The sequence below is a fragment of the Pteropus vampyrus genome, unplaced genomic scaffold (assembly GCF_000151845.1).
Source record: "Pteropus vampyrus isolate Shadow unplaced genomic scaffold, Pvam_2.0 Scaffold81, whole genome shotgun sequence".
Taxonomy (NCBI): Eukaryota; Metazoa; Chordata; class Mammalia; order Chiroptera; family Pteropodidae; genus Pteropus; species Pteropus vampyrus.
Window position 1 is genome coordinate 5397101 of NW_011888862.1, and position 25130 is coordinate 5422230.

At 41.9% G+C, this 25130-nt stretch overlaps 1 protein-coding gene, 1 non-coding gene and 2 pseudogenes across 3 annotated transcripts in view; 3 read left to right on the plus strand and 1 right to left on the minus strand.

The window, feature by feature from the left end:
• The window catches only part of SYAP1 (synapse associated protein 1), a 27799-nt gene extending 15226 nt beyond the window's left edge, over positions 1 to 12573 (plus strand). The window contains exons 5-9 of one of the 2 annotated variants that reach the window (XM_023532313.1): positions 955 to 1094; positions 5445 to 5593; positions 7023 to 7081; positions 7533 to 7674; positions 9700 to 12573. In XM_023532313.1, the coding sequence (XP_023388081.1) occupies positions 955 to 1094; positions 5445 to 5593; positions 7023 to 7081; positions 7533 to 7674; positions 9700 to 9824 (615 nt within the window). In that variant the 3' untranslated portion in view covers positions 9825 to 12573. Of the gene's footprint in view, positions 1 to 954; positions 1095 to 5444; positions 5594 to 7022; positions 7082 to 7532; positions 7675 to 9696 lie in introns of both variants that reach the window. The other variant, XM_011362986.2, reaches the window with a different exon arrangement.
• On the plus strand, positions 5645 to 5763 carry LOC111741767. Its single transcript, XR_002781080.1, has one exon. It is a non-coding gene; the product is annotated as a 5S ribosomal RNA (ribosomal RNA).
• Positions 8714 to 8832, minus strand: LOC111741708 (annotated as a pseudogene).
• Positions 12574 to 16542: 3969 nt separating the features above from the next.
• Positions 16543 to 16658, plus strand: LOC111741693 (annotated as a pseudogene).
• Positions 16659 to 25130: the final 8472 nt, after the last annotated feature.

The window sequence follows — 25130 nt, forward strand, 5'->3', positions numbered from 1 at the left end:
GTCGGAAACTTGCTGGAGGCAGAGTCTGCAGGAGTGGGCAGCTGAAGGTGGCAGGGTCTCAGTGTCTTGCTGTCCCTGTAAGGTTGTCACACCTGTGGCTCCATTCTTGCAGAACAAAGTGAATGTCCTAGATGAAACTGGAATGGACAGAGCCTGCCAGGTGTTCTGCTGGCAGTCTGCTGGCTTTGCGGCTGAGTCAGCGTGGGAGGAGCGCTCCACCCGGAGGGGAGGCTCGGGGTCCTGGCCCTACCCCTCGCTAGGCACACACTCCGCCTTGGACAAGCCATGTTGCTCCCCTGGCACAGTTTCTTTATCTGTAAAGTGAGGCTGGAAGTGCTCGCTTCACAGTGTCCTGACAAAGAAGCTGGGGTGTCGGGTGGAGGCCCAGGCCCTAACATTCGTGCTCAGCGAGGGTTTGTTGACTGAACCAACACCAAGCCTTCCCCCAGCCTGGCCACGGTCTGCGGAAAAGCCGCACTGTGTCTCTCTGTCACCCGGGCGTTCCTGGGCCCTTGGTACAAGGACTGACCCGTGGAACTTTGCAGAGATTTGTCAGGGTGTTGAGAGGTGTGGGACGAAGGCCTGGTCCACGCACGCTTTTCTGACATGAGCACCGTGGTTAGCCGACTTCAACTTCGGGTTAGAAGGTTTAAAATCATTTACACTAGTTTTCAGATACCTAATAGTGCCTACTAAAACGTATTCATGTGATTTCAAACTATGTAATTTCAGCTAATTGCACGATTGCATTTCCTGGTCTCCCACAAGGCTCTCTCCACTTGAGACTAAAAAAATATATGAGGATCAGTTGTTTTCTGCTCTCTCTTAAGCAGAGAGGTTAACAATAGCTCAGCGGACTTCGCAGCTGAATTCTCGAGAACTCAATATTTGCCAAACCAACAGTGCATTGTTATATATTAATCGCATTCTGTGGTTTCCCCCTTTTCATCAAAGGACAAGAGGAATTTCCTCCGTGATCCTCCAGCTGGTGTGCAGTTTCATTTTGACTTTGACCAGATGTACCCAGTCGCCCTGGTCATGCTCCAAGAGGACGAACTACTGAGCAGAATGAGATTCGCTCTTGTTCCTAAACTGTAAGCACCGTGCTCCCGATTAGAAGTGGCGCCGCTCACGGACATGCGTGTGGGTTCCCTGGTCGTGTGCGCCGTGTGCGGGGAGGATTGTGGGATGGGGGCTGGAGCAGTCTGACTCTTCATAGAGATGGGCCCTGCGGCCCTTCAGCGGCGCACACGCGCAGGGCACCACAGAACGGACACCAGGAGTGGACTTTCAGGACGTTCGGAGAAGGGCCGAGGTGCGCCCTTCTACCCCCTGGTTAGAAGGTACAACACACCTTCCCACACAAACGCACCGCTGTCTCCTGCATGCGGCGAAGGTCCACGAGGCCCGTCGTGAGTCGGGACCGGGGGCCGCCTCTTCTGCACGCATTCTTCTCTTCTTGTCTTCCCCACCTGCTGCTTTCCCTCTGCCCGAAGGCCTGCCCCCCTCCCAAATCCCTTCCTGTCCTTTACGTGCAGTACAAGCATAAAGTCTTCCATGACAGCCACCAGCAGTGGGTCCCCTCCCCCTCTGCCACCCCAGGCTCTTCGCCTTTCTAATTCTGATCCCTTATTTCGAGCCTCATGTTTTCAGAGTCAGCGGTCTGTCTGATTGAGTACTCTTTTTTTCCTAGTACTCTATTCTTAGTATATGGATGCAGTGTCTTACTGTCCTCTGAGGACATGAAGTATGGTTTTCTTGAGAGAGCTCTTTTCTCTGAATCTCCGTGTTCACTTTGGGCTGTCTTTCGCATTGCAGGCTTTCCTTACCCGTCCTGTGGGTGAAGGCGCCGTGCTGGAAGGTGCTTGCGGTTGTGTGTTCCCACAGGACTTTTGGGCCTGGTGGCTTCCCCTAGAGGCCTCCTCAGCCTCCTGCCTGGCTGCAGGTAGAATAACAGGGACAGTCTGGCCCCTGTGGCTTCAGTCTGGCATTACACCCCCATTCTCAGCTGTGCCACCCGTCCCTGAGTGCGGAGCGGCTTAGTCACGGAGAACCCTCAGTCTCTGCCACGTGGGATGCGAAGCCATCTCACCAATCCTGCAGGGCCCCCCACCGCTCCTCCTGTCTTGAGCCCAGACTCGGAACAACACTTCCATAGAATCTTTTCTTTTTAGTGAAACTTTTCTGTCCATAGTTATTAACATGTTGGAGGCGAATTACTATTATGCTCATAAAATCCTGAGAGTTGGCTTTTGAACAGTTCCTATCTATGTATCTGTTTGAAGCCCTTTCATCTCAGAATGTCAGATCGTACCTATTCCGAATAGCTGCCCCTTCCTGAGAGAAGAGCAGCAAAGCACTGGGGTTCAGCTGGGCTTTGCACCCGAAGGCTCCGTCAGCTTGAAGACCATCGGAATCACCTGGGCCATGCAGTGCGCTCTCTGCCGACGCCCTTGGGACTGTCCAGAGGCCCTGAGGTGCTGGAACATCACAGCTACACAAAAGTCTATAGTTCTGGTTTTTGACAATTCTAGACTCCTCACTACTGACAGTAATTTTAGATGTTTTAAAGTTTGGGAGAATTGATATTTGGCAAATAATATTTTGGATCTGCCATTGGCCGAGTAAACTTCCCGTTGAGTAATATAATTCTGGTTTCCTACTGCAAATTCTGTTAAAGATACTTTAGAAATTAGGGTTATTATTTTTATGTCTTTATCTGGATGGAAGGATATATCTGGCATTGCCTTAAAATATTCCAACCCCCACCCAAAGAAAAGCATGTGTGTGGGGGAGGGGAGGAGGCATAGATGAAATGTGACTGGCAAAGCGCCGATAATTACTGAAGTTAGGTCACGGGCACGTGGGCGTTCTTTGTTCTAGTCTCTCCACTGTTGTTGAAATTTCCAGAATAAAACCAAACTGAGCCATCACACATAAATATAGGACTTCTGCACTTTTCCTTCAGACATACAGAAGTGCAGGTTGGACCATCTGAGACACTTATTCTGAACAGAAGCTGTCATTAACCAGGAACAATGTAGAAAACACTTGCTATGTGTTCGCACGTACCTTTACTGTGTTAGCACTTCCCTATGACAGCAGTGTGGCCGGAGACAGGGCCCCGCTGGGACATTGCAGGTACCTGCCGAGGCCTTCACGCTGGTGACAGCAGGGAAATCACAGTCCTTTCCAGGCCTGGACTATGACATATGCACATTGTTTCCCAGAGGCTGGTCACAGCATACGAATGCCTTAAAACAGTCCATTAGAGCAAAAGCTGTCAGATAAACGTTTGAGAGTTGGTACCTTCAATGGATTCTTTATTGTAGGGCTTCTCAGAACATTTAGTATGTCACCAGAGGGTCACCAGATATTTCTGCGGTGTGCTTGTCACCACTTCTTCTTCTATCAGGAGGGAGAGACTCTGGAAAAGAAAACAATTAAGATGTTTTGTTTTACAAAGAGAACAAACATTGGCCTTGATCCACGGTGGATAGAGAGTACACTGTTTCATCTTATTCATCTCACAGCACTCAGAATTAAAAGTGACCTTGACAATATTCAGGCCACTCACTATCTCATGGGAAGGCTAATCTCACTTTTGTGTAGCTGTGATGTTACAGCGTAAGGCCCTGGAACTTGTCCAGGTGAAAGCCCCAGGTGTTGGATTTGTTCCCCGGGGTCCTAGTCTCTGTACCCCCTCACGTACGAATTATTACTCTCCGGAAGTGAGTTCCCCAAAGTAGACATGATGTGTTGCCTGCTTTGCAGGAGTGCACACCGTAGTGCGTCTTGTATAATTTTAATGCAGCCTAAGGTTTTAGTAACTCCTCCAGCAAACGCAGCACGCTATGCCAAACTTGGGGGCTCTGACCCCTGCTGACTGTAGGTCAGCCAGGTCTCCCTCCTGCCGCGCTACTTGCACAAGACCTTATGAGAAGAGAGTTGTGAGGCCACATGAGTTTGGGAAATGCTGCTTAGCACGCGGTAAGAACTGAACAAGTAAGAGGTCATTATTCCTGTCACCATCTACACTGGTCTTATTCATCCTTTAATCCCCCAGCACTGGACCCGGTGCACGTGGCACCTCGAGTATTTGTGGGATTAATGAAAGAAAAGATGGTTGCCTCTGGCAGCCTGTCGGCTTGTTACCTGGCCTCGTTTGTGTAAATAATCTTGCATTTTGCCTCTGGCACTTGAAAAGTTAGCTTCCTGGCCCAGCTTCTCCTTTCACAGACTTGGAAACCATGTTCTGATGTCCTAAGGTAAGTCCTGTCCTCATTCACAAGCCCGGGCCTCAGTGTTTTCTGTCAGTTCTCGCTGATTTTCTTCTATTCCTCCCAGGTCTTCCTGTCATGCTTTCCTCCTTGATTTCCTCCCATCTAAGAACCTACATCCCTTCTAGTAAACCAGGAGGTACAGAGGCATTCTCTCCTACTCTTGTGTCATTTCTACTGGCAAAGCATTTTTACAATATAAAACGAGCAGTTTGTCCAGGCAAAAAAAACCTGCATATATCCCTCAGGTCATCAGAGCTGTTCCTTGGCTGTCTCAGTTTGTGAGGGGTGCGCATTGTGTGTTTTTGCTGAGTCTTCTTTTGTCTCCTACCCTCGATACTTTCATTAAATTGCTCTGAGGTGAGCATAGTTATCATTGTTTATTATTCTTGTTATTGTTTTGAAACAATCACAGACTTATAGAAACGTGAGAAGTACCATCTAAAGAACTTTCTTCCTGACTCATTTGGGACCAAATGCATCACCCGTTTGCTTTAGTGTGTATTTCCAATAAACAAGGATTCTCCTGCATAACCGTGATATAACCATCCAAATCAGGAAACGATCACTTCCGCATTATTACTATCTAAGTCTCAGACCCTGTTCAGGTTTTACCATTTGTCCTGATGATATCCTTTTAAGCAGAAGAATCTAGCTCTGACTCATGTCACATCAACCATCTCCCACCTGATTGCCAATGCTTAGGAATCGCTAGTTTTTTGCAAGCTGCCAGACATTTCATTTCATAAGGAACAACCGCCACAATCTAATCCGTTCTTCTCACCGCTTGATAGCACTTAATTCTTCAGTAAACAGCAAATAATTGGTGGGGTCCTGACTCTTGCAGTCTCCCGGGTTGACCATGCTGCTTTCACAGCAGCACCCTGTTTTCCTCTGCTGAGGGCAGCGTTGGTATCATTAAAATATGTAGAAAAGTCCAGGCTTCATTGGTGTTCTGGAAGTTTTCTTTTGCTGCTCTGACAATAGCTTTTTGTCCTGTTAATCAGCTTTCAATTCAAAAGCAAATGAGAATCTTCTTTGAGCCTCACTCGGATTTGCAAATGCCCCTAAAGATCTTCGATTCCAGTCTCCACTGCAACAGGTAACCCCTGCAAGCTTTCGCGTGCACGCGTGCTCAAATGTGTTGTCGTCTGTCTTTAACAGCGTGAAGGAAGAAGTGTTTTGGAGGAACTATTTCTACCGCGTCTCCCTGATTAAGCAGTCGGCCCAGCTCACGGCCCTGGCTGCCCAGCAGCAGGCCGCCGCCGGAAGAGAGAAGAGCCTCAGCAGAGAGGGCGCGCTGCCGCTCGAAGGTACAGAGAACGCCGCGCCCAAGCGAGCCGCTTTAAAAGTAGTCTTAACTTATCTGCGGCCATGCCACCCAGAACGTGCCCGATCCCATCTGATCTCGGAAGCTAAGCAGGATCGGGCCTGGTTAGTACTTGGATGGGAGACCACCTAGGAAGACCAGGTGCTGTAGGCGATAAAAAAAAATAGTCAACTTAGACTCATCTGCTTCTCATCTTGCATGTGCCAGAAATGTCACGTCATCACATAGAAAATTCTTTGCAGAGGAAATATTCATTCTTCCCTTGCTGCCCTGTCTCTGGCCCCAGTCACACGTCTTCGCCAGGCTCTCCTTTCTTTTGCTATCTTTTTCTCATTCTTCGCTTTTTTTATTTCTTCCTTTTTTATTTCTCCCTTGATCACCAGTCATCTTCCCATCTCTCCTCTTGCTCTTTACCATGTGACATTTTATACCTCCGTCCTCCACTGGTTCATTCCACGCCTTTTCTTTGTTTCTCATTCAACCCGATGTTTCCCGAGTACTGGAGTCTATGGAGCAGAACTGAGCTCTGCGCTACTGCAGGTTACAGATACCCAGCTTGGACTCTTCCTTATTGTGACAGTTTACCCCTGGTCGTCAGAGAAAGTGTTTTATAATATCAGCAACCATTTAATACCTGTAAGGATAATTAAAATAACATGGATTTTGTGACATATTTTTGACATTTAATGAATACGTGCTCTGTATAAGTAGTATTTACAGCTGGAGACTTCATAGGATTTTAAATAATTATGCAAAACTGTGTGCCCTGAGGCATGAGTTGTACAAACCACTAACGTAATGAACTTGCTCTACACAGTAAAATTTGGCATTTCGCATTTAACATGAATCCCAGGTGTCTATCATTCTGTACTATTTCTTTTTATCCATTTTATTGGAGAATGCCATTTTACCAAATACTACCTGTGTAACAAAATGGGCTTAAGACAGGGTTCAGTAGATACTGAACAACTAGTAACGTTAATGAGATAGCAAGGTCATTTCTGAAAGAGGAGAAGCTGTGATTGAGCATTATACTGTACTTGGTACGTTCTAGCATTTGTGACAAAAGGAAAAGTTGGTAAATAACTTATTTCTCTATCCTAAAAGAAAGAGCAGAACTATTCTTCGATGAATTTTGCTAACACTAAAGTCAAAAGTTATTTCCTGCTGGAAATCTTATATAAGGGGCATCAAATATGACGACATAGTAAACATGTCCCCAAAAGAAAGAGGTTGAGATGGTTTCACCTGGCTATTTCTTGTACTAACTTAAAACCTGAAAACATAACATTAAAAACTCATTTCTGCAAATTATTTAGTATCATCATACTTGTGGATATTTTAGTTGTTATAAATGTATGTATTCAGAATTGAATCAAGCAATTATTGTCTCTTTTATTCTCACTTCTTAGAGGCAGTACGGCCCAAAACTCCGCCTGCTGTAATCAAATCTCAGCTTAAAACTCAAGAGGTAATACAGTTTTATGTTGTACCTAGTAGTTAATGTCTGGAAATGAAGTCACTCTGTGTTAACTCTGTGAGATACCATTTCAAACAACTTATAAATGTGGGTCTTATTTGTTCTGAAGAAGAGGGGTCCAGTACTTGAATAGTTAAGGACCTACAGCTGACACATGAGGCGAGTCCCTGGCATATCTCATTCTAGATGTGCCAGTCGGGAATTGGACAGAATGATTGGCGTGACCCAAACTATGAGTGAACATAATAGGTTCAGGCGGTAACTCATTTGGTTACCCAGCAACTGTGCAGGTTAGAAGGTTGGAGAGCAGTGAGCATTCAACTAGCAGAGGAAGGAAAGGAAAACGATGCTGCATTAAATTGTGAGGTGACCATAAGCGGGAGGCCTAGCACATAAATTTCACTTAGAAAACCGTTTCCAGAGCTTATCTGTTGCATTTCAGGAAGAAGAGGAGATTTCCACCAGCCCGGTGGTTTCTGAATTTGTCAGCGACGCCTTCGAGACCTGTAACTTAGATCAGGAGGATCTGAGGAAGGAAATGGAGCAGCTGGTGCTTGACAAAAAAGAGGAGACTGTACTCGAAGGTACAAAACAAGCGTTCTGTTACCCGTCCGATGTCGATCGTAGAAAATGGTTATTCTGAAGCAGATATGCAAAAATATGCTATAACTTTTGCATCAGAATTGCTTCACTGTGCCCAACCAGAAGGTGGCTTCTAGCGCACGTGACCAGGTTGCACGCCCCTCTGCTCTAGGCATGCGCGGAAGCAGAGAGAGGACACACTAGAACCCGGAGAGGTTAAGTCATGCGAGGCCTCGCGGCCCCAAGGGCCTGCGGGCAGGAGCGGGGAGGAAGCAAGCACAGCTTTCACGTGCAGACACTGACCTCTGGCGCCCCGCTTTAAAAGCTGGCATCCTCTTTGGGTTTATGCTTGTACCTAGGAGATTCTTTTCCTGGCTGCTGAGTGCCAAGGAGCATTGTTTCTGGGAAGGAGCAGGCTGCCTCTAAAAAACTAAAATAATTTAGAAAAATAGCACAAGCAGTGGGGGAGCTGATTTCTTTGGCACATCAGGACAAATTACTGGCTTTCCACTGGCTTTCAAATGAAGAGTGTTTCCTGGAGCTCTGAGGCTCATGGTTCAGGGAGCTGGCAGCGAGCGCCAGCGGGAAGAGTAGCCAGCCTTGGGAAGCTAGCTCCTGGCTTCTCCAGCCAGCTGCTCTTTCTCTGAATTCCTGCCCTAGCTGTGACTTGGGCCACTTCATGTTCTTTTCCATAGTAGTTGTCTCTGCCCCCGGCAAAATTGTAAGTTCCTCAGGGTCAGTTATCCCCCACAGTACGTGACATGGAGCCTGGCGCCCAGTAAGCACCTAATAAACCTTTCTGAAATCGTTCAGTTGCTACACAACACTCTTTTACCCTGAGCAAAAAATTAAAACATTTAGTGTTTGTTTTCTCTATAGGTACTAAGTTTGTTTATTTTCAAAAGATGAAAATGAATTTTGGCTTTAATTTTTATTTTTTATTATTCATTTATTTATTTATTTTAGGCGAGGCAACCCTTGGTTGACCTCACAGATTGCAAGGACCTAGTCAGCTTACAATCTCTTATTTTATATTTTTTATACCTACTGCACGTGGTCTTCTTAGGCAGTCTCCCATCCAAGTACTAACCAGGCCCGACCCTGCTTAGCTTCCGACATCAGATGGGATCAGGCTTATTCAGGGTGGCATGGCCGTAGACTAGCTTTACTTTTTAAATATCCAGTTTGTTTTGTTTTCTCACTGTTTTATAACACCACATAACAGATGCCTTATCCTATACATACATACTCACATATGCGCGCGCACACAGACACACACAGACACACACACAGGTATGTTGAGCGCCCAAGCAGAAAGTTGCAGCTCTACATCTCAACCTGGAAGACCAGTGCAAGAGCTCAGATGGAGCCTCATGTGAGGGACCAGGCTTCAGCAAGAGACTGCCTGACTTCCAGTCCCAGTGTCCCTTGCCATTGTAGGGAGACTACTGTTAAAGTGGTTAAGCACCAACCTTGGAGCCTGCAGACCTGATGTCAAGCTGTGTGACCTTGAGCAGGTCCCTTAACCTCTCTCAGCCTCCACTTCCCCATCTGTGAAATGCGTGTAATAGTGGTATGTAGTCCATGGATTGTTCTAAGGATAAAAAAAAATAGAGCAATATGCAGAGAGTAGTTAACGCAGTACCTGGCTCAGTAAGTGCTCAAAAAACATGAGCTGTTTTTGCTATCATCATCATCATTGTTAGTGGTAAAAATTAATTTGCAAATTTTAATTATCAATTATCCATATAAATTTCGGGCAAAGAGAGGCCTAGGTAAAGCGAAATAACACCCCAGACTCCCTGACGACATGTGATACCTTTGGTTCTACATTTAACAGATTTCTCTCTAATATTTCTCTTGGCCACTGTTAAAATCCAGTCAGTGTTTTGGAGCAGTGAGGAAGCCTGAGATGTTAAGTTACTGTGACTAGGACTTCCCTAGGCCATAGTAGTTGACCGAGTTGTTAAAGCTAGAGCAATAAGTTCAGAGAGAATCTTTCCCTCCTACTTTGTTTCTTTTAGAAGACTCTGCAGATTGGGAAAAAGAACTGCAACAGGAACTTCAAGAATATGAAGTGGTGACAGAGTCAGAGAAACGAGATGAAAACTGGGATAAGGAAATAGAAAAACTGCTGCAGGAGGACAATTAGTCTACTCCTGAAACAAGCATTATCCTTCACAGTCTGTAACCGTCATTAAATTCTCGAAGGCATGAAACAGTATAACTATGAATTCTTTTTTAAATTGAAACTCGCCTTTTCTTTTCAAAAAGTATATAGAACAGCTATGCTAATAAATCAAAAAGGGATATTTTATGAAATATTTCTTTAATATAAATCCAGTTAGAGACGTTCTTATAGTCAGTACGGATATCTTAGCCACAGAAACATAAGTAAAACTATAGAACTCTGTTTTCTGTGAGGTCAAAAACATATTCTTCAATTATGGTTTTCTAAATATTTGTACTTACTGCGTTTGCACTGATACGTATATGTTAAAGTACTTAATGGATTGATAACTATCAAAATGACCAAACTGTACCAAAGAACTGAAGAGAAAGCACTTTCAGAACTGTTTTCTTGGTATTTTTTTGAAACTTCATCTGGAAGCCAAAAGATAAAATAATCACAGTGATTCCAATAGTATAAACATCACACAATTTGACATTGAGAAATACTGTGCAAAAATACTCTTCTCTGGGGCCTTTTCTTTCTCGTTTAACTATACCACATTTAATAATACTTTTTTTGCCTAAATTTCACATGACGGATTTTGTAGGAAGCAGGGCCTCTCATCCTCTTTGTATTAATGACCACCAGAAGCCTGTTCAACTTAAAGTCTTGTTTAAATCGTCGCCACATATAAATGTCTTAGCTTTGTCTTAATTAAACTGCCAGTCTTTATAAAATTGTTTTCCTCTGAGTACAACTTCATGCAGTCCTGCTAGTGTTCTGCTAAACTATCAGGCCCATTTTCATGGAAGACGGTTATTCGAGATGAACAAGGTGGCTTAACTTCCAAAGCATTTGCTTCCCAAACCTTTCATGTTTCTCAAGGAGCCTTTATATCTTAAAGGGGAATCGAATTAAGACAGTTCTTTATAAGAAAGATGTACATATTTATATGCTTGGCCCCACAAAAATTAGTCTGTGCGGTCCTCTGGCAAAGTTAGAGTCAATGAGAAAACTGAGTGAGTATAGGTCCAAGCGTTTGTAGTTTGGGATCCACACGTGTGAACGAGCCAGACTATCTCAGCTAGGATCACTTGGGTCGCAGCAGTAAACTCACGTGTTCTGTGAAACCACCGCCACCATGATCAGGAGATTTCTCCTGCGGTGCTATAGTTGCTGATCACTGAGTTTGGGTTCAGAGATGTGACTGGCAACATCTGGAGTAATCCTTTTAAAGAGAAAGGTTTGTTTTCAAATAGAGCTTGCTGGAAGGAAAGAAGCAAGTCAAATGTGTTTGAAGTAGCTGAAAAAATCCTAGATGTAAGCAGATCAGAATGTGACAGCGCTTGACTTTTAGTATAAGCACTAAAATTGTTATTGATGAATTTGAATAAATACAAAAAAAGGATTTCAGAGAAAATTCAAAATTTAAAATGACAATAGAAACACTCTCATTGTTACTATCAGTTTTCCATGATATCGCATTTATAAATAACTGAATTGTGCATTGCCCTGTGATAATAAAAGGATTTAATAAGACTTTTTACACAGCAAAAAATAGTTAATGCCATATTTTTATGAATTCATCAAGGAGTAAAATATTCTGCTTTTGTAAATTATACAGGTAACCGAAGTGGTATTCCTTTAAAAGGGAAAATAATTTGTAACCATGTTTGGTGGAACATTTCTAAGTATTTATTTCATGCCTGGGACTTACCAACAATATACACTGCGCATAAAAACACGTAAGTGTCACAAAACGTTAAAATACGAACATAGCGCATCACACTAGGGGAATTATATAGCTCACTGCTTGCTGCTGGCTCGGGAAGCAGTATGGGCAGCCTGTCTTGGGAGTTTATCGGAAACGCAGAGCTGCTGACGCAGACTCCATGTGACCAAGACCCCCGGGGCTTAGAATGGACCTTACGGCTTGAGATGCACTGGACTAACGTGCTGATACACTCAGGGCAGCCGAGCATCCTGGTGCTTTTTACTTCTTACCCAAACACTGGTGTCCTCGGCCGACAGTGTCTTTACAGTCACAGGTGCGTCCTCTGCTCTTCCAGTCGGTACCCACTGCCCACTCCCGTTCACACTGCCATATTAAGAAGAACCAAGTTCCCAGGGAGGCCACAAACCTGCGAAATCAGATATTTCTAATAGCACACATTTCAAAAGATAATGACACCACGAAGCAGAGATGAGGCTCTCTGAGAACTGTTTTACATGTTTGAGCCACTTGGGCGGCACCAGAGGGCTGACGTGCTCTGAGGCTCCAAAGGATGGATGCCACTTCGTGTGCCATGTTTATGCACGTGCAGTCAAGTAACAAAAATAGCTTAAAGGGAAATAGAGCATTGAACCAAACTAAGTCTTTAAAGCTTGTTTTAGGTGCATGGAGTTAGTATTATACGCAACATCACTGTCCGTTTACGGTTATCGTAGTTTATGACAAGCATGTCGAATCCCTAGCTAATGTGGCCAGTCTGAGCAGGAGGCTGCCGTGCTGCGGCGAACACAGTGTCAGAATCTCCTTATACTCAAAAGTGGGAAATCTCAATTTGTAATTTTTGAAACGTTAAACTAGAGAAGCTTTTAAGAGATAAAGCAGCAATTATACTTGTGCTCAGTACTTTCAGATGCCCTACTGTAACCAAGATAGTTTGCCACAATCAAAATATTGTCACAGATAGGGTTTTTAGAACATATTAAAGGTTTACTGAAAGAAAACTTATGATCACATCCAATTTGCGAAATTTTGTTTGCCTCCTTCACCGCTTTGATATAAAAACCAGAACTCTGAATGCGCTATAATTTAAATAATTTGATAATGCTTGCTCTTTCTGGTAATAAATTTTCCCTCTTTTTTAAGTAAAGATAAATATTTTTTAACTATGAAAACTAGGTGAATTTAATTTTAGCAAATTAATTTTCAGCTTTTAAAAATCTGGTAGAAATTTTTGATATAGTTTATATAATCAGCTTTATTGGGGGAAACAGGCCATTTTAATGAATGATTACTTCCACAGACTACGTTGATAAGAAAATGAAATTACAAAATGCATGTCACAGTACCCCAAAATGATGGTGCTTAGAAAACTAACGAGTCATGACAGATGACAAATAGACATGAAGTTTTAATCGCATGTAGTTATATCTCACGAATCATCAAGTTTTCTGGTCTTCACACTAAGGGATTTGTTTAGATAAAGCCATTTATGATTTCAGTTGTTTATGATCGTTTTAAAGCATTTATTCTGTGCATCCTGGTCTATTTCCAACATGAAAAACTATATTACACTCTGTTCTGAATAAACTTCACTTTTAGTGGTAAGATATGTTATAATCGTTTTTTCCTGAATAAAAATTCTGTTCTGGTAAAGAGGGCCTGTAAATAATTCAGTTATCTGTACATAGGTTTCTATTAGAATTAAAACTACCTTGAGATAATACTGAGTCTTAAAAACACATTTTACTTTTGTTGTAGACTTCTACTCAAGTGCAGTGGGTTGTCCTTCATATAAAAGATTATTCTAATCCACAGTCAATAGGTCTTTTACTCAAGCTTACTGTGGGATTTTTGCTCCACCAGGAGTGATGATATATATACTTATTGATCTATCTTATTCTTTACTGATGGCCATGGTTAGCACTGACCATGCTTTCTGCTGCCTAGAGAGAGAACTCGACAAGGTTAATCAGCTCCTATAATATTTAAGGCTGTTCTCAGTAAAGCTGGAAAAAAATTAAGCCTGTGACCTAATAAGTAGAGATAATAGGTCAATTCATCGTAATGGAAGATTTTGGTTACTATTAAAGTATCCACATTATAATCACGATTATAGCCCTGAAGTTCAAAATATTTTACATTACTGCAGTTAATGCAAAAATCCAGATACAGCAAAATGGCCAATCACCACAATTTTAAGTCATGCAGATTACTGTGATGTGAGAACTGAGTTAAACCGTATGCCACTATCAAATATAATGCCACCAGCTAAAAATGTAAAGCGTTCTTTGTTAGTTGAATTAACAGAACGCATGCTTGCGAAATTAAGGCATGAAAATAGACACTACTCAAAATCTGGACAACACAAAAGTAATTTCATAACAAGAGCACGGGATGGGTGTCTTACTGGGCATATTATGCTTTTCAAAATGGGCTAAGCCAGTGAATCTCGTGGCTTAGGGCAGTGATCCTGCACTTGAGAACCACCTGAGATCTTTAAAAATCCTGAAGTCCAAGCTCCACCCCCAGAGACACTAATCGTCCTGAAATGTAGCCCTGAGCATAAGACGTTTTTTAAAAAAACTCCCTGAGTGGTTCTGATGGGCAGCCGAGCACTGGGCCCAGGGAAAAAGGACTGAGGGAAAAGTCAGATTTGCTTGGGGAAGACAATCCACCAGGGGGCGCACAGCTGCTTCCTTAGAAAAATGAAAGGATGGCACTGCAGGTTTTTTCAGGTCCATCCCATGTTCTAAATGTTATCCTATTTTAAGATAGCCCTTTGTAAAGTAGATACTATTTCAGTTGTTTGCAGTGTTTTTAAAATTTTCTGAAATGTACAATACCTTGACTTTCTGATCAAATATGTCAGATTAAATATATACATATATATCCACTTTATCCACAAACCCCACTAAATAATAGTAAAGGAATAAAAAAAAGTATACATTTTTAAGAATTTATTTAATTAGTTTCGAGTATACAGTACATCGGATAGACGTGTATATAGTTCAGAAAACGATCCCCCCAACTGCACCCTTTCTCCCCTGACCCTCCACCTAGCCAACATATTAATGCTACTGCATTCCCTATGCCGTGCTCCCCATCACCGTGTCCATCCATCAGCTACTAATTTGTACTTTTTTAACCCTTCGCCTCATTCTCCCAGTCCCGTCCTCTAGATAGGGCATTTGACCCTCTTCCTTATCCACTTTGTTTATTCCATTTAATATACTTCTCATCTCAGATAATATGTTCTTCATTTCGGATTGGTTCCCTTTTGTAATTTTCATTTCCATTTTTATGGTTTTTATCTCTTTGTTGAAGTTCTCACTGAATTTATCAACAGTTCTCAAAAGTTCATTGAGCATCTTTATAACCAGTGTTTTGAACTCTGCATCTGTTAGATTACTTGACTCCATTATATCTGGATCTCTGTTCTGTTCTGTCATATGGTTTCTGCTTCTTTGTCTTCCCATTTGGGCTGCCTTTCCGTGTCTGTTTCTATGTACGAAGCAAAGCTCCTAAGTCTCCTGGTCTCATTAGTGTGGATTTGTGAAGTAGGTGTCCAGTGGCACAGTCCTGAGAAGGGTTCAGCTGCAGGCCAAGTTTAGCCCCAGCCTGTGCCCCTCCGGGGCCACCTGTTAAGATTCAGCAAGCAATCTGTGGATCCACAGATGCTGTGCTTAGAGTTGCCTCAAAAGGCCACACCAGAAACCGAGGCCCGCTACCTCCAGTGTGAGTCCAGGTGCTGCTCAGCAAGGAGCACCTGACTCGCTGAGGATATGCCTGGATGTGGCTTGGGTGGGGCCGCAAGTTGGGGTAGGCGGGGTTTCAGGGGATCCTCTGGGTGGAGCCACCTCTGTTTTCCAGTTTGCTGATGTCACAGCTATGGCGGTCCTGTGTCCGCCACTGGTAGAGGAGAGGGCTCAACAGGGAACAATGGATACCACCGGCACGTCTGTACAGAGCAAGTCTTGCCTTGGCCCTCACTCCGACAGTGTCTCCCTGTAAGTCCCTGGTGCCCCTTGGGCGCAGCACTGGCGCTCAAAGCGAGCAGGTCCGTCACTGCGAAAATCCGTTCATGGACGCGGCCCCTTTAAGAGGCGTCGGCCATCGCCACAACCTCTGTCTCAGCTGCTCAGGACCTGGCAGCTCTGCGTCTTCACCCGTCCTACCTTCTGCCGTTGCAGAGTGCTTTCTTGGATTTCTCCCTAGTTGTATGGCTTGTTCATCTAGATCCCAGGCGATTTTCCTTGCTATTTGCTCCTTGTTTCCGTCACAACTTTGATTTGGTCGCCAGAGGGATGAACAGAGCCTCTATCATCTACGCCATTTTTCTAGGTCCCCTCGAAAATGTATACATTTATAATAGTGACAAAAAAGGAGAGCAGGCAACAGCGGTCAGGTGGCGACAAAAACATTTTGATGCTTCAAGAACCCTGGAAAGCCTCAGAAATTCTGGAGGCACTCTACCTCCGAAGGCCGAGGAGAAACTGGTATCAGAAAGGGAAACTAGCAATCTCTGCCACAATTTCAAACTGAAAATCAAGAAAGAGCATTATGAGTATATTATGAGATAAAGAAGCAAATGGATGAAACTGCTAAGTGTTTAAAATGGTGTTTTGGGGGAAGTGGGAATTGGGGATGAGGAAAGGCAAGTCAGGGGTCTGCTGTTTTAAAAGCCTTGTGTCATTTGACTTCTAAAATTAAAATTGAGTTTATGTATCATTTAGATTTGAAAGAATAACTTTTAAGCTACTTTTGACAGAGGGATGGGGGAAAGGTATGCAAATACTGTAGATGGGAATGTAAAATATTACCCAACAGCCATCTTACCAAATGGCCGCTGGGTGATTTGGATCAAAAAGTTAAATGTGGGATGTGGTTCCATAGTGTAGCGGTTGGCACGTCTGCTTTACACACAGAAGGTCCTGGATTCGTGCCCCAGTGGAGCTATGGTTCATGGTCTACGGCCAGGCCACCCTGAACAAGCCCGATGTCTGATCTCGGAAGCTAAGCAGGGTTGGGCCTGGTTAGTACTTGGATGGGAGACCACCTAGGAAGACCAGGTGCTGTAGGTATAAGTCATGATAATAAAGTTTTTAAAATTTTTAGAAAAAGTTAAATGTGCATTTCCACTCCTTGGAATTTATCTACGGAAGTAGTTGGATAAGAACTGCTTTGATTATAAAAGAGAAAACTTAGAAACTACTTACATGCCCTACACCAGAATCTTGATTTGAACAAGTGATGGCTCATCTGTACAATGGAATTACATGCATGTATTTTAAATGATGGATTTTACATCCACCAGACAGTCAAAAATGTAAATCTGAAAATAGCAAGAATTGATGAGCATGTGAAACAATGGGGACGTTGATATACTGCTGCTGAGAGCGTACACTGGTACAATGTCTTTGAGAAAAGGCAAAAATTGGCATTATTATGAAAAGTTGAGTATGCACTTCTTTGACCAGCCATTCCTCTCCTAGGGAGTATAAAATGATATAGCTACTTTTGAAGAAACTTACTATAACTTAGTAAAGTGGAATGGAAGGATACATCATATGCAAGCAGGTGACATGTGCAAGAGTGTTCTGGTGGCCTCAGGCTGCACCCAACCCAAATGTCCATCAACATGGAAACATAATGAGTGAAGAACAAAGAACATGAAGGACAGCTATACACAGTCACGTGGAGAGAACTGTGAATCTCACGGATATGACGTTAAGCCAATGGAAAGGAAAAAAAACAAAAACCCGAAAGAAAAGAAAAACAAAAGGAAAAGAACCAAAAAAAAAAAAAAAAAAAAAATGAACAAAAAAAAAAAAAAAAACCAAAAGCCAAAAAAAAAAGAAAACAAAAAGGCCTTCCCAAAATCAAAGGCCAATTTTGGAAAACCAAAAGGAAAGCCTGCCCCAGGGCAAGACTTCAAAAAATTAAGAACTCTAGTTTTTGTCCTTTGCTAAAGCAACCCTTCAGTAAGTGTGCTAATGCCTAATGCTTCTGCTATCAGTGTGGCCATGCTGCAACCCCTGCGGAGACAGTAGCCCACGAATTGCCACTCCTGGTACAATAAGGGTGAAGTTAAGCCCAGCTCGGATACCTATGGCAACTCTTTCTGTCAATTGCGTGGAGAAAAATCTCATTCTTTGAAATAATAGGTTTAAAAGAAACCCGCGGCTTTTCACTTGAAAATACATTGAGTGCCATGTAACTATGGATATGCAAATGAAGGCAAATCTTCGCCCTGGAGATTCACGCGCGACGGGTGCTCCGCCGCAGCGCGCTTCGCGGTCAAGGGTCAGGTCCCGCGTCCACCCGATCCTGATTCCGTCTGTTTTCTTGATGGAGAAAGGATTTCGTTGACCGCTTGAGAAAATGATGTCGGAGCTCTACATTCGACACGAGACAAGGTTCGCAATATAATGTTAAATGAAATAGAAAAAAAGGCAAATCACAAAAATACATTTAATGCGTTTACACTTTTTCTTCCTAAAATGCATGTGTATGTGTGGGTTGGACGTGTATATTCATAGGAAAATGCTTATACCAAAATATTGGTAGTGACGCCTTCTTAATTTTTTTTTATTTTTGTCTTTTCAGAAATTTCTGTGCTTCAGCTAGTAAGAAAAAATAAGAAAAATCAATAGCGATTTCATAATAAGCATAGAAAAATAATAAACACAACAAGTACAAGACAAAGAATCCAGGAATCCAAAATGATTTTTTAAAAGATTTGATCACTGGATAGAAAGGCCCAAATTACGAGGAATGAGAAATGGGATATAACTAAAAATGCAAAAGTGTGGCCGACACAGCTGGCTTCCTATCCAGTATCATTTCTCTCCTTTCTCCCAACTAACAGTGTGTGTATTATAGGGGCAGCAAAATGCTCAGATTGGAAGAATAAAACTACATTTCCTAGTGTCCCTAGCAGGTGAGAAAGGCCAATGGGAAGTAGGTGAAAGTCTTTGAGGAACTTCCAGAAATGCTGAGTCAGCTTTGATCTCTTTTCTTTCCTGTTCCTTGGAACATGGATGTGATGGCTGGAGCTGCAGGTACCTCTTTGAGGCCAAGAAAGAGAAGTCAAAAATATACAGAAACCTCAACTCTGATAGTTGGGGCTCTGAACTCATGGGTTTAAATATATTTGATGTATATTTATCCATTGTAGTTTTTGCCCTTATTGATGCCTAAATTGTCCCATCTTAGGCCAATAGGAGCTTTTTCAAGTAGGCTCCTGAGGCCTTGTGACTCAACCTTAGTAGTTTTTGATAGCTTCATTGCTTTGTGGTGCGCGCGCGCGCGCACACACACACACACACACACACACACACACACACACACTCATTTTTCACATTTCCTGCCCCAGACCTGGAATCAGGCATTTCTCCAAGGAGCCCTGGTTCCTTTCAATGGGAAAAAGTATTTATTTTTCAAGAATTGTCTTAACAATTCTTAGCCCTTTCCCTATTATATTTAGATATAAAAGTAGTTTTGAAGAAGTGTTGATGACACAAAGAGTTCTTATAAAAGAATTCCAGCTAATAAATACAAAAAATGTCTCTTTGCAAGGCAAAATGAAGTCAGGATCTAGTGAATAACCACCAATGATGCTAAAACCATTAGGAGGAAAGTTAATAGGAAACTACAAAACTTGATAAAACTAAACAGAAACTCTAATATATTGAATGAGATATTAGAAAGTATTGCATCCATGAAAAAATAACTATGCTATAGAAAAAGAACATTAAGAGAATAAGAGATAGGTCTAGAGAATTAAAAATATGATGGCCATAAATAAATGAATAAATAAATAAATAAATAAATAAAATAAGATGGCATAGGTCAAAACTTCATTAGACATATTAAAAGACAATGCCAAGACCATCTTCTAGAAAATAGAGCAAAACAAGATGTAGTAAAAAAGGAGAGAAAAGATAAGAAAAATTAGAGGATCATTCCAGAATGTACATCTAACTGAAGGAAGTCCAGAAAGAGGAAAATATTATGAAGCAACTAAACTTTTCCAGCACATACACACTTCCCCATCTCCATCTTTCCAGTACAATTATGTTTGAATTTTATAATTTAATCTCTTTTTTATATTATTTCCATGTGAGGACTATTCACAACCTAGTCTTATAGTGTACCATAAATACATTACTTTTCTTGTTCAACTATTTTTGGTCTCTGAATTAATAATTGCCTTATATTTCTATTTCCTTGATTTTCCATACACTTATTACCTATTTCTTTTCCAGAGTCTCTGCTAGAAATGCTACTCTCTTCATAATACATTCCTATACCTAAGGTAATTTAATCATTTTATCTAATCTTTATATTAAATTTTCTCTGTGAAAATAACTGTCTTATTTCTGTCTTTTGACAGAATATGACTGATGCATCACCTGTAGACAGTTATTCATTATATTTGCTTTATAGCTTTCTGTATGTCTGAAATATTTCATTCTAATATTTTCATTTTACTGTTTTAATTAGCAACAAAAATATAGAGAGTAGCTAGGAATAAACCTGACAAAAGATGTACATGCATGTGAGGAGATGTTAAAGAACGCCTGAACAAATGAAAAGATGTACTATATTCTTGGATAGGAAGACAAATATCCCTATAAAAGCCAAATTCGATCTTGGAGGGGTCCTGAAATCTCTATTTTATCATCTCAGGAAAAGCTGAAATTGTGGTTCTTGGACCAACGTTGGAAAACACAGGTGAAGAAGGATAATACTTCAAGTCAGAAATATTTTCTCAAGGAAAAGCTTGACATTTTATATAATGATTTTCAGTAGAGCCTAACCCCAAGAGTATTTTGTATTTTCCTTTACCTTCGTCTTTATATATAGTTTCCATTTCCTTGAAAGTCTGTAATTATAGCCAAGACTTGAAATGAATCAGAACAAAATTCACAAAGCCGATACTCTGAAGATTGCAATATATATATTTGACAAGAATTTTTATTCGAAGTATTCTCTTCCTGCTGCAGCCTGTCATCAATATGCCTGAGCAATCGAGGTACAAAGTATAATCATTTTCTATATCTTTCGGTGTCTGTTAGAAATGTGGAAGTGTATAGCAAATGCTAAAACTGGCCAAATTCCTATAAGGACTAAAATCAGGGTTAGCTCAGAAGGATGGTATTGGATAATCAAATTCAACAATAAGCTCTTTGTTCTATGAAAAGGCAAATATTCCTTTTCACTACTACAACCCCAATAGTATGGACAAACATGAAATTCAACTCTTTTGATGAAATAATACTCTTGGCTACTTTAAAGGTTAGTAGGAGCTTTTCTTTCTCTGAAAATACTCTGAGTTTGACAAGGCAAGCTAGCGTGGTTAATTTAACTCCTGTTGACGCTTCAAGATATGGCTCAGATGTCACCTTAAACCTTCCTTAAACCCCACCACCACCAGTAGAAAATAAACCCCAAGAAGTTACTTTGCAATCTCTCTGTTTTATGAATTATGTTATTGTTTGTTGTGTATGTCACTGTTCACTGTTGGCCTGGGAGCCTGTGTGTGTGTGTGCGCGCGCGCGTGTGTGTGTGAAATTAAGGAGCCCTTATTCAAAATCATGCTATGCCTGGTGTCTAACAAAGTGCTCAGATGTAGTAGATGCTCAGTAAGTATTCAATCGATGAATGAAAACTTTTGATTGCCACCAAGTTTATCCTGGCATGATCTTGATCTGGTGGCTGCCTAAGGTCTTCTCAGTGTTTCAGAGGGACACTGCCACCAGGAGACCTTCTAAGAGGTCAAATGAAGGTATATCACCTTGGGAAATAGAAGGTTTGGCCCTCATCTGTACAGATGCAGAAAACTGAGTGATCAGTGCATTTTTTCTATCCCGAGGTTCTTTTTCTCAATAAACGTGTATTGAGAGCTTTCTCCGAGCCTGGCGATCTGCTGGGCACTGGAAATGCGGGAGTTTCACGGGCACAGACCCTACCCTCACTTCCTTTACCACCTAGCTGAGGGAAAGAGTCAGTTAAACAAGCCCTTCCCCTGAAGAGTGGACTGGCCTGGTATAGGGAGTACGGCGTGCTAGGGATGCTTAATAGGTGCACCTAAAACACTCTGGGGCCCAGCGGGGCTTCTGGACACACTCCCAGAATACACTCTCTCCAGAACACACAGCTCTAGGACCTTATCCACAAAGTCAGAATGTCCCTCTCTTAGCAATGAGCAATGAAAGCATGTGGCTGAATGGAAATGTACACATATCTAAATCCTCTCTCTGTCTGTCTGTCTGTCTGTCTGTCTCTCTCTCTCTCTCTCTCTCTCTCTCTCTCTCGTGAGACCCACTTGGGAGATAGATTAGAATGGCAAGGTTGCTTGGTGAGTAAGAAATTAAAGCAGTTCTCTCTATTTAAAGGCATTAGATTATAAGGACAGGGCCTCCACTCTCACACTAGGAATAGCTTTGCGAATAGGGCCATTATTTTTGCAGTTCTCTTTTTTGACCAAGATCCTCTCTCTTCCAAACATTGCTTGGGTAGGCTCTGTCAGCGTGGCCTCCCTGACTCTCGCTTTTCTAGGTTTCCACTCTTCTGACAAGACTTTAGATTTGTTATTACCTGTGATCGTATTATGGAGTAGGACAGGTCTGTAATTTACTGTCAGCAGACAGTGTGGTAGTGGTAGGAACATGTGTGTGTGTGTGTGTGTGAAATTAAGGGCTGGCAATTACCTCACTCAGGACTTCACACGCCAAGGGTGGTCAGCTGTATTAATCCGAGTCCATAATCCAGTTACTCTAAATGCTTCTGTTAGCCATAGCTGAATCAACACCAGAGGCTTTGCTAAATAGCAAAATGAAGGTTAGAAATGGGTTTTCATTGGTGAAATGAGTAACTTGTTAGCCAGAATAATGGGTGTCAGAAACGGGCTCACATTGGTGAAATAAATGCTGTTCAAAATGTGTATATTGTGTGAAATCTGTGAGACTCTCCTCACCCTTGCGCTGACGGGGTATAAGAACCTAGCAAGTCTGAAGCCTGTTGTCTGAAGGATAACACTACAGGCTAAACCTATAAATGGTCCTGCATCCAGCTATGAACTCAGTGTTCCAAGTTTCCTGATACCGGCTTATAAGGCCAACAAAATCTTGCCTCTGTAATAGTGGCGAGTCCTCCTTGAGTGCCTTGCATTTCATGCAAAACGATAGTGGGAGCTGGGACGTCATTGGGCTTATGGTTCAGAACTGTTTTGTGCCTCAGGCTCATGGCTGTTTAATAAACGTCTGAATAAATGGGCCCATATTCAGGTTCTATCCTTAGCCCTCAGGGAGCCTGGGGAGAAGACCTCCCTACCCAATGAGGAGCTGTTTTCTTTGTGACCTTCATCTTGCAGACAGGCACAGTTCTTAACAGAGACAATTATCCCTTGAGCAAAAGTGAGATTAATGCAAACAGAATACGTGTGCCCTTTAAAGACTTCATAGGCCTTGAAGACCTAAAATATTACTCCAACAATGAATTCCAGCAGAGATAAGCAAAGTGCTTTTAGGGGGGCCTGGGCAAGGCCTTGACAGTAACTTCTTTGAGGCATTTAAGATAAAAATCTAAACAAAGAATGGGTCTATGGGAAATCAGGTTAGTCTGACCCAAGGAAGAAGAGAGCGATCCAAGACCTAGAGAGCAGGCAGAAGCTATTCTTTCACCAGCGTTGGAAGCTACACAGCACATCTGCTGCTGCTGTATTCCTTAGAAGCCAATCACTAAGCCTGGCCCACATTCAAGAACTCGGGAATCAGACTCCACCTTTTGAAGGGAGGATCATCAAAAAACTTGACAGATTTAAAAAGCACCGGCGCCTACACGAAAGATGTTATGAGAAACAGACTTCTAAAATTCATATTTCTTGCAGGAGCAGTAATAGCTATGCTTCTCTTGAGCAGTCGTTTGTTTTTATTTTGTAATGTCGTGAATTACTCTGAAAACTGTTTTCATCTTTTCTCAGCTGTCAAGAAGCTCAAAATAAAATTTTGGCTAACCTCCAGCTTGTGTACAAGACCTTAAGGCATATGTTTTATGCATTCGACTCACCCATGACTTCATCTAATTTTTCCTATCCTTTCACTCTCACTTTATTCTTTCTCTCTCCCTCTCTCTCTTTGAATGAATGACGTAATATATATCTCTGTATCTACACACACATAGGTCATGGCATATTGTGTATATATTTACAGGCCACCCAAATCTCTTTTGAAATAGGAATATGTATAAATAAATGCAATGAAATGTTTTTCATTTATCTTAAGACTTGAGGTCACTCTTTTGTTTTCTTAATAAAGATAATTACTAATTTTTTGTTCCATATATACTTATACTCAAACAATACAGAAAATCATGAAGTAAAAATACTCTCAAATCTCACCACCCAAGGAAAAACATTAATGTTTTGATTAATATTCTTCTAAACATCTCTTTGTAAATGTACGGGCAATTCTATATTAAGGTCATTATGCTATGTATATTTTCTAGGTCAATATGAGATATGTTCATCATTTTTAGTAACTGCATGGTGTTCCTTTGCACCATAATTTAACCGCAGTGCGTTTTGCCACTCGATTCCCTAGATGCCTTAGAAGCAGCATTATCAATAGACGTATTCTGCATCTTGCTGGGATTTTTGCCTTTAAGGTGAGGCATATTGGCTGAGGCCATCGGCCTTATATAGAGTCTGGGTTATGAGTTCATTATCAATTGCTTTAGTTTTGAAATCTCAATGCTGGATTGAGGTGTTCTGCCCATGAAATAAAATGCTACTTTCTCCCAATTTTCGAAAATAATTAATAGATGGACTTTCCCCAATATTGAAATTTGCTCACGTGTATGTTATTAAATTTTTGGCGTCTGCTACCACTATTTTGTATTCGACTCTAAAAAAATTTGATATAGGATTTACACAAATTTTCATAAACAATTTGATATAGGATTTACACAAATTTTCATTAATTCTATATGCCAGGATTTCATGGCGGTGTGTGACTTTCAGCTCAGTCATTGGAGGTCCGGTTCCATCAGATAGATATAGGGAATATTCCTGAGGAAAACCTCACCCCCGCCCCAATCGCGTCAAGAAAAATCATCGGTTCAGTAAGCCGAGTTTATTTTAACGAAACGACTGGCGGAGAAAGCGGGATACATTCAACATGTATTAAGCACCAACTAAGTGCGGAGAACGATGCTAGAAGCCGAGGCGGTTCAGCCAAGGTGAATAGGAAGGAGCCCCCAAACCCACAGGAGCTCGAGACAGGTACACGATGCTGAGAGTTCCACTGGAGCTGCAGGACTTGTTTGGGACAGGTGTCTGAGCCAAAAACCTCAAATTCTGAAAGCCATTACATCTCTTCCGCTTTGAAAGTCACGAATTATTTCCCCTTATCCTCAAATCAGTCGGGCTCAATTCCGAAGAAGAGCAACAAAAACAAAAAACACAACGCGTCCCCGATCCCGCTCTCTCCCAAGCACTGGAACATTTCTCTCTAAACTTTTTGCGCAGGACAATTAGGACGTACGTTCCG